At 42.2% G+C, this 10,000-nt stretch overlaps 2 protein-coding genes across 2 annotated transcripts in view; one reads left to right on the top strand and one right to left on the bottom strand.

Annotated features, from left to right (window-relative positions):
• Positions 1-2,103: 2,103 nt before the first annotated feature.
• LOC143302221 (ESF1 homolog) lies at positions 2,104-7,927 on the bottom strand. Its single transcript, XM_076616796.1, has 2 exons — positions 7,418-7,927; positions 2,104-4,711 (listed from the first exon to the last, which is right to left on the bottom strand). Exons 1-2 carry the CDS (start codon positions 7,881-7,883, stop codon positions 2,898-2,900), a joined length of 2,280 nt encoding a protein of 759 aa, XP_076472911.1. The 5' UTR covers positions 7,884-7,927; the 3' UTR covers positions 2,104-2,897.
• Positions 7,928-8,113: 186 nt separating this feature from the next.
• Positions 8,114-10,000, top strand: part of LOC143302362 (dynein regulatory complex subunit 2-like) — a 16,167-nt gene continuing 14,280 nt past the window's right edge. The window contains exons 1-2 of the mRNA XM_076617009.1: positions 8,114-8,182; positions 9,899-10,000. The exon at positions 9,899-10,000 is cut by the window's right edge and continues 86 nt beyond it. Coding sequence (XP_076473124.1) covers positions 9,946-10,000 — 55 coding nt within the window. The 5' untranslated portion in view covers positions 8,114-8,182; positions 9,899-9,945. The remainder of the gene's footprint in view (positions 8,183-9,898) is intronic.

A 10,000-nucleotide genomic window follows, 5' to 3' on the forward strand; every position in this document is an offset into this window, starting at 1 on the left:
TCAGCACCTGTCAGGTGTTACGATTTGTCTAAGTACTTGTTGAGGTGTTAGAAATTGTCTCAGCACCTGTTATGTGCTAAGAATTTATCTCAGCACCTGTCAGGTGTTACGATTTGTCTCTAGTGCCTGTTGAGGTGTTAGAAATGGTCTCAGCACATATCAGGTTTTAGAGTTTGTCTCAGCGCTTGTCAGGGTGCCAGAGTTTGTCTCAGAACCTGTGAGGGTGGTAGAGTTCGTTCCACTTCTTAAACAATGTTGTAAGTATCAGTTTTGTTGTGTTGATTACTTTTGCGGAGAGGGAGATACAGTCATGTCACAATGGTTGCATTCTTAATATCAGTTCTGTCTCAGATGTCAGATCTGAGGACATTGGATTCCTTTTGTTGCTAACGTGTGAGTCATGGATTCGTCTAAGTGACTCATTCGTAGGCGTAGTGACGGCATGTGAATTTTTTCGTATCTTGTGCACTGATTTGTGAATATCACATTCGTCATATACAAGCTCCCTGACAATGATATGCCTGTCTTTGTCTGCCCCAACTGTCAGCGAACATTTCGTGCGCAGATTGGACTATTCAGTCATCTGCGCACTCACAGATAGATTCATGAGCATCCACCCCCCCCCCCCCGCGCCCCCCACCACCACCCTCTCCCCCATCCCCCAGCTGGACGACAACGATGGTCATCATCGATCTCGATGGACACACACCACCATCTTGTGGGTGCCATTTTCGTGGAAGAACTGGTGCGCGTCAGAATTCTGATAATGACTAACACGAATGTCATATCACACTTTGTTACTAATTTCGGAGTGTCAGATTTGTCTCAATGACTAATGTGTGGGTGTCAAATCTATCTCAGGTACTTTTTCTTCTTCTTCTCGTTCGTCAGATGGACACCCCAGTCTCCGCGATGAAGGCAGCCGGCTGTACACTGCAGGTCCTCCACACAGTCGTAGAGCCTCTGGGTCACTGGAGTTGGGTCGGGCCAGTACCTCGTTCTGAGCCACCTCATGGAGGGGGCAGGATTACACCAGGTATTTGTATTTGTATTTCTTTTTATCACAACAGATTTCTCTGTGTGAAATTCGGGCTGCTCTCCCCAGGGAGAGCGCGTTGCTATACTACAGCGCCACCCAATTTTTTTTTTGTTTGTTTGTATTTTTTCCTGCGTGCAGTTTTATTTGTTTTTCCTATCAAAGTGGATTTTTCTACATAATTTTGCCAGGAACAACCCTTTTGTTGCCGTGGGTTCTTTTACGTGCGCTAAGCGCATGCTGCACACGGGACCTCGGTTTATCGTCTCATCCGAATGACTAGCGCCCAGACCACCACTCAAGGTCTGGTGGAGGGGGAGAAAATATCGGCGGCTGAGCCGTGATTCGAACCAGCGCGCTCAGATTCTCTCGCTTCCTAGGCGGACGCGTTACCTCTAGGCCATCACTCCACACAGTGATCTGCTGTCTGGGCACGGTGCTGAGTAACTAATGCGGAAGTTAAGTGTATCTCAGTGACTTTTATGTGTTTGTTCCAGTGACTAATACGTGTGGTGGAGTCAAATCTGTCTCAGTGATTAGTATGTGTTTCTCTTAGTGACTAATGTGTGATGTGTCGGACTGGTAACTTCTGACTAAGTGTGGGTTTCAGATTTGTCTTGGTGACTTTTATACTGTCTGTCTGTCTCAGTGAGTGACTTTTATGACTGTGTTTGTCTTGGCGACTAATGTGTTTATGTCAAACATGTCTCAGTGACCTTCATGTGTTTGTCTCAGTGACTTACGTGGGGGAGAGAAAGGCAGAGAGAGTGAGAGAGAGAGAGAGGCACACACACACACACACACACACACACACAGAGAGAGAGAGAGAGAGAGAGAGAGAGAGAGAGAGAGAGAGAGAGAGGCACACACACACACACAGAGGAGGGAGTGTGGGATAGAGAGACAAAAAGGGAGGGGGAGACTCAACAGAAGTAGAAATGGAGGGAGGGAGTGGGGAAAGATGGAGAGAGACAGGGAACAAAACCAAAGGCTGACAATCACTGATAATGACATACAACAAAGGTTGAAACACAAAACAACCAAGTTCAGAATGAATCATATTATATTACTCAAAATATAATTCATGTTCCAACAAACCTTAGCCACGTTCCAGTGGTACATATACCACATGTATAGTTACAATGCTGCAAAAGTGTGATTCATGTACAACACTTTGTTGACAGTTTCAGTTTCAGTAGCTCAAGGAGGCATCACTGCATTCACACAAATCCATATATGCTACACCACATCTGTCAAGCAGATGCCTGACCAGCAGCATAACCCAACGCGCTTAACGTGTTTGTTGACAATGAGTCAATAATGTTCAGAATTGTCTCCCTTTCAAACACATATCGCACACTGGGTTACTCGGATGAAAACATTATCTCGAAAATGCTTTCCCATTTAAACTCTTTCTCTCCATTCCTAATTTCCTTGCTCACTCCCGCTGTCAAACGAATAAACATTCCCACACGCACAACAGTTAGCACACTCACACTTTTACAGTTACACGCACAAATAATGCATTCCCATTTAAACACATTCTCTCCATTTTTCTTTCTCACTCTCTCAGTAGTACCTGTATTAAAAACAAGCATACTCACACAAACATAATTCATTTCCATAATGATAAACACTTGCTTTGTCTTATTGTTATTCCCTCTCACTCTCAGTCTCTCTCAGCATCAAATAATTTACACACACACACACACTTCGTGACTTATCGGGAAACTCTCACGTACAATGCATTCACACAAACAGACAATGCACTGCATGTGTACTTAAAGTAATACACACACACACACATGCATATACCCATTCTCTCTCTTACTCCAGAAACACATCAGCCCTCTAGGAAGCATTAGGAAGTCTTTCTCTTTTTGGTGACTTTTTCCATCAAAGTCGTCATGCCTTTTGTCTTCTTGAACTCCGGGGCATTGGGATCGATGTGCATATCAGGGTCAGTGTACAGGCTGCCGAACCGGGACTGATCCAAATCCATTTCGAACGTGTCCACTGCCTCCACCTCTGTCTGCTTTCGCTTCTTCCCCTTCTTCCTCTTGCCCTCTTTCTCCTCCTTCATGATCTGCAGGAGGCTGAAGTGGCCGTGCCTCTCCTCCTCCCCCCCTTTCATCAGCAACGCCAAAGCGGCTTTTTCTTTCTTGTCCGCCTCACTCTCTTCCACATCCTCGACCTGCTGTCTCTTCTTCTTCTTCTTGTCTTTCTTCTTTGTCTTCTTCTTCGCTTCGTCTTCGTCTGGTTCGTCGTTGAAGAACTCGTCGTCAAAGCCGAGATCTGTGGTGTCTTCAACGCCCTGCTCCTTCAGTCTCTGGAGTTTCCGTTCTCGCTTTTTCTGCTTTTTCTTGTCTTTCTTCTTCTGTTGGTACTCTTCCCATGGGGTCAGCTTCTTTTTGGTTTGGGTTTTGAGCGCCTGCTGGTTGACGCTCGGCTGCCAGGTGTACTGCATGTCTCCCTCTACTTCTTCTTCATCTGAGGCGTCTACAGCGTGACCGTTTTTCTTGTCTGGTTTCTTCTTTCTTGTTTTGTCCTTTCCTTTACTCTTCACACTGACGGTGTCATCCTGCTGCTCTTCTTCTTCCTCTTCTTCACTTTCTCCTCCATCTGATGGTGGAAACTGCATTTCCTCTTCTTCATCTTCGCTTTCCTCTCCAACTGATGCTGAGAGTCCCATCTCCTCTTCTTCCTCATCGCTCTCACCCCCTGATGCAGACGAGTCGCCTTTCTTCGTTTCCTTTGATTTCTTCCCCTCCAAACCGAGAAGCTTTCTGTAGTTCTTCACCTCCTTCTTCTTTATCTTCTTCGTTTTCTTCGTCGTGTCCTCCACCTCCTCGTCACTGCTTCCCTCGGACGCAGAGGAAGCGATGTACTCATCAAACTTGTTGGATTCCAGGTCCTCCTCAGAGAACTTCTTCTGCATGGTTCTGTTCAGCCGCTCGATGTTGGTCTCGTCCCACGTCACCTGCACCTTGGCCTGACAGAAGGCTGTGGTGGTGAAGGTGGACGGCTGGAAGGTGGACAGCTCAGAGACACCAGTGCAGCTGTCCTTGGGGGTCTCCTCGAACGTCATGCCTTCAGGGATGAACCGCAAGTCGATGCGGCAAGCAGACTTTTCGTACTCCATGGAGTCACACTCCTCGTAGATCTTGTTGGCGGTGTCCTTGCTGTCACAGACGATGACGGCGTAATAATACGCCAGCCGGTTGAGCTGATACTGCCGCAGCTTAGCGCGGTCCAGTTTCCGCATGCGGCCGTCATCTTTTTTGCCCCGCTTCCCGTAGCTACTGTCTTTCCCTTCCCTGAACTCCCGGGGCCCCAGCTTTTCCTCCTCCGCCATCTTCTCCTTACCCAGCTCGGAAGGGTAGATGGTGACGGACTGCACTGCACCGCCTTGTGGGACGAAGGAGTTGAAGAGAACGTAGAGATCCTTGGCTTTGATCCTGTCCCAGTCCATGTTGCACAGTGCCAGGCGGGAGGTGACCTCTTCCGCCTCGGGGGCATCGTGGTCTGGTTCGTTCCAGTGGTGGTCCAGTATCCCCTTTTCCTCTTCCTCCTCCTCCTCTTCTTCCTCGTTCGCCTGCTCATCGTCTGAAGACTCCAGGATCCCGACGCCTCTGGCATAGTCTGGCCCATCTTCTGTTGTGAGGTCTGGAAAGTCTGAAAGAAAGAATGATGAAAAAGAATGTTGAAAAACATGCTACTTCAAGGCTGTAATACTGATAGAAACACCTTGTATATTTTCAAGTATACACTAACACAGTGTTCACTGAATGTATTATGTTGCATCCATAGGAGGGAGGGAGGGAGAGAGAGAGAGAGAGAGAGAGAGAGAGAGAGAGAGAGAGAGAGAGAGAGAGAGAGAGAGAGACACACACACACACACACACACACACAGAGAGAGAGAGAGAGAGAGAGAGAGAGAGAGAGAGAGAGAGAGAGAGAGCACTCAGAAATTAAAAAGGGATTGTTTGAAGACCTTGTTCTTTCATGAAGCACAGGAAAATTTTATTTGTCCACCAATATAATACATATTACTTACATTAATATGTCTTTATATATTCTTCTAACTCTTGTGTGAAATACTTCATTGGTATACTTTGTATGCTTCATCATTCATGTGTCTGGGTGTTCCATGTTCACAATAAAACTGACCATCGGTTGCTGAAAGTTGGGATGAAAAAAACCTATATAACCCCCCCCCCCCTACCCCACCCAAAAAAACAAACAAAAAACCCAGCAAATATACATTCTACTAGTACTTCCAGTAGTGATGTACTCTTGGGGCAGGTTTTGTAATGCTTCTGAACAGTCCCTACTTTTTTTTTCCTTTTTAATTTTCTTTTCTCTTAAAAAACAACAACAAAAACAACAAAAAAACAAAGGTATTGTTAATGTTAGGTCAATGTTCTACACATTATTTCCTAGTTGTTATTATTATTTTTTTTCCATGAAAGCTTTTTTCTTGGAAAAATAGTTGAACCTTAGTCTCTCTCTCTCTCTCTCACACACACACACACACAGTGTTTGGCGTGATATTTGTTCAAAAGTATATTGTTGCCATTGCCAATTTGAAATTGTGTTTTAGACAAATGACATGATGTTGATGTCCATGTGGTGTATGTGTGTGCTTAGGCGCGCGCGCACGCGTTCCAACGCATGTTGCTGATTCAAATGTGAATGAAATGATATGTACTTTCCAGTGATTGGGTTTCTTGCTTAAACCCTCTTTTGAATTTAAGCAAACATGTATGTTTCACGGCGATGACTTGTGTTTCAGACTGCCTGTGTAATTATCCTTGTACTCCCTACCTCCCAATCCCCCCACCCCCTTGACACAGGCAAATGGCCTAGTCATTAAAATGTTCGAGTTCGAGTTCTCTCTCTCACACACACACTTGACACTACCATCTCAGGCACCTGACACTATGGTGACCACCACTATCATGACAATATACAGACGTATGTCACACAACACAGACACTAGTAGTAACCGTGACATAATACTCATGTATTGAAATTATGGTGATTTCAAATGAAAAACAAGAATTTATCTGAACAGAACTGAGTTAACCTTTTCAGTGCCAAGCCTATTCTATGATCAGTGACAACTATTTCATTGCCAAGGAATGTTCTGGTCACATTCCAAGAAGATAATTTTTTTTTTTTTAATTTTTTTTTTTAAAGTTCTACTTTTACTGTTCTAGCATCCATAAATATATATATTTTCATAAAACCTATACTTTTCTGAAAGGAAAATGAATACATTACCGGGGGTAATACCCAGTTATGACAATTCCAATCATTTCCATATGAATTCATGGATTTTGCAATATGAAAATTCTTACAAAAATACAGACAGAAATTTCTGTACAGGAGCAGTTTCTTGTACACCAGAACAGGAAGGAGTTGGAAATTTCTACCCTGGGGCACTCAAGGGGTCAAGCTTTATGTTTGTATGTGTCATTGTGTGTGCGTGTTGTGTGTCACACTCACAGTGTGGGTTATGTGTGTATGTGTGTAGATGAGTGTGACTGTGAGTGTGTGTATGTGTGTCTGTGGTGTGGGTTATATGTGTGGGTTGTATGTGTGTGTGTGTGTGTGTGTGTGTGTGTGTGTGTGTAGTGCACTGGTTATGTGAGGTCTATGTATGTGTGCAGAGGAGTGTGTGTGTGTGTGTGTGTGTGTGTGTGTGTATGTGGTGGTGGGAGGGGGGCAGGGGATGCGGGGGTGGGTGTATGTGTGTGTGTGCGGTGTGGGAGATATGTGTGTATGTGTGTGGTGTGTGTGGGTTATGTCAATATGTGTGTGTGTAAGTGTGTTTGGGTGTGTGTGTGGAGGAGGGGGGAGGAGTTGTGCATGTGTGTGTGTGTGTGTGTGTGTGTGTGTGTGTGTGTGTGTGTGACCACATGCAAGAGAGAAGCTTTCCATTAAATAGTACAAGTATGAACAGGCATGCTAGTTTATCACTTTACATAATAATATATAAAATGCTTTATGCAATAAGCAACACAAAGAATGTGTGATTTAGAGTATTGACACTAACTGACCATGGCAGTTTTTAATGTTTCTCAGACAGTGATGAGATTTCTGTGTTATGAAAACAATAATTCAAATGCTCTCTGCTTGAATACACCTGATTTATGACTGTTAGTGTTAATTCTATACTATAAAAAGTGAGCATCATTAATGGAGTGTGTCATGTTACACTTCATTAAATCTGCAACATGTGGACTCCTTGTAGTTGTAGTAGTTGTACATTGCAGCTTGAGACACCCACACTGAAGAGAAAGAAACAAACGAGCTCATTACCGGAATTTTCTTTAGTTAGAATTTCTACTTCTACTAAAACATTTAAATACTTACCATCATTGGAATCTGCACTAGATTCTGACTCGTCCGAGTCCTCATCTGGTTTCTCAGTCTCAACGTGTTCTTGGTTTCCCTCTTTGCCTTTTATTTCGGGATCTTCTTCTTCCTCCTCCTCACCCTCCAGTTCGCCCTTTTCTTCGCCATCGTCTTCTTCTTCTTCACCGCTGGATAGTTCGTTGTTGCCTTCCTCATCCTCCGATTTCTCTTCTCCACCTGAATCTTTTTCTTCCTCTGACTCGTACTGGTACAGCCTTCTCAAGTCTTCTTTCGTGGATGAGTTTATGGGTCGCCCACGTTTGTCCAAGAACTTAACGTTAAACTCTTTATCCTGTAGCATAGATTTGAACCTTGAATCTATTTTCACCTTTTTCTGTTTAAAGTTGGGCTTGAATCGAGGATCTTTGGCCGTATGGGCAAAGCGTGGATCATTTTCGATCTCTTCCATTTTCGACGCTGGCATTCAGATTCTCATCAACCATCCACCATGTGCACGAAATCAACCGGATGTAGTTCAGAAACCGGAAGTATATTTTAGTTTTGAAATGACTTATAGTTAATCAATTATATTCAATATTAAATAACATTTCATAGGCATCATATTAATATTAAAATATATTACACATCAATGTATTTTATGATTATATACTTTACATTTTCTCGGATAAGTTCTATTTCATTATTTTATTGTCTCGACTTCCGGTGGTGTCATGGCGACAGCTTGAAGAGTGCGAGTGTTGTTGTTCGTGTTCTGCCAGAAAGGTTTGGGTTTGCCTCTCTCTCTCTCTCTCTCTCTCTCTCTCTCTCTCTCTCTCTCTCTCTCTCTCTCCTGTTACTGTCCGTAATTATAATCATTTCATTGTTGATAACAGTAATAGTAATTAAACATTTCCCAGCGCACTCCTCAGGAAGTCGCGGCAATTGTTTACAGCTTGTTCTTTCATTGCATTACCAACATCAGTTTGCTGATGAATCTATCGTGGAGCTCAAGCGCATCACAAAAAAGTAATGACGCTAAATGGAACCTTTCACATACTGATCATCATTATCATTTGTCATGAACATTATTATTTATTGTTCTTGTTCTTGTTGCTACTACGTACTGTATCATCGCAACCACTACTAAAGCATTCCATACAACTCAGATGTTTCTGTTGAAAATGTTTCCTTTACCACACTCTGTTTTTTTTTTTTTTTTTGTTTGTTTTGTTGTTGTTTTTCTGTCATCCTTCCTTTTCTTTGATCAGTCCACCTGTCTGTCTTTTCCTTGTGCTTGTAACAGATTCATGAATCAAGCACTTGCATCTACCTACCTGTTCCCATTGAATTCATCTAAACAATAATTTCCCCATATGTTATGAGATATCGTGTGTTCATTTTGTGCAAGTAGTTATTTATTTATTTATTTGTTAATTTATTTATTCATTTATTTTTATTTATTTATTCTTTTTGTTATTAGTATTGCTGTTCTTAATGTTATCTAAAGTTATCATTGTTGTTGCTGTTTTTTTGTATTCAACTGGCTGAATCAAAATTCTAGATTTCTTTACTCCAGTTCAGAAACATCATGAAGATTAACTGAACCACCAGAAAGAACTGAACATAAAACTGCGCACAATTTTTCCAACATCAAAACTTGGACTGTAGTATCCTAATCTTTTATATGCTTTCCCATGATACTATATTTTTGTTGTCTCCATTCTATGTACCTTTAAAGTTGATACCTGTTTTTTTTTCTGTCAGGGTTGTTAAAGTGAAGGTCCTTAAATGGGTTTCACTGCTTCTGTATCTGTGGCCTACAGCTTTGGAATTCTCTCCCTTTTCATGTCAGGCACTTCTCAGTCTCACCTTTCAAGTCTAATCTCAAAGCCAAAGCTGTTTCAGCAATGCTATGATTTTGAGCACTCTTTTTTTTCTCTTTTCAGCAATGTTTTTTAATTTTTTTAAAATTTTATTTTTTTAAAGATTATATGCAATTTTATTGTGCATGTAAAGTATGAATTGAAAATCTCTCCCCCCTCTCTCTCTCTCTCTCTCTCTCTCTCTCTCTGTGTGTGTGTGTGTGTGTGTGTTGAAATTGTACATGTATAATCTAGTCTGAATGCACCAGAACCCAGAAGGCCAGACACATTTTAATAACTTACAAATATCATTGTTTTTCTTGTGTAATCTTTAAAAAAAAAAGTTATTGAAGATTTTACTTTATAGTTTAAATCAGTATGCTAATTCAGTCGCTAACTGGCCAGCTAACTGGCTAATGTCTATTGGGCTGACTGGCTGTTTGGATAAATGGATTGATTTATTCAAATAATTTATTTATTCCTTGAGTTGATAATTAATCCATCTATCCATCCATGCCTTCAACAAGCATTCATCTATCCATCCATGGATTCATTCACTTTTTCATTTCATTTACAGTACATGCATATACGCACAAAGTTGCACAGTTTGCATTATCATCCCAACTGCTCTGTCCAGTCAGTCAGGGTTTCCAGAAGAGCCAGTGACAGTGCCAGCTTGTCAAGATGCCGGCGAAGAAGAAAAAGAAGTCTGGGAAGCTGTCCAAGATGACAGATGAGG

The sequence above is a fragment of the Babylonia areolata genome, chromosome 29, assembly GCF_041734735.1.
Source record: "Babylonia areolata isolate BAREFJ2019XMU chromosome 29, ASM4173473v1, whole genome shotgun sequence".
Taxonomy (NCBI): Eukaryota; Metazoa; Mollusca; class Gastropoda; order Neogastropoda; family Buccinidae; genus Babylonia; species Babylonia areolata.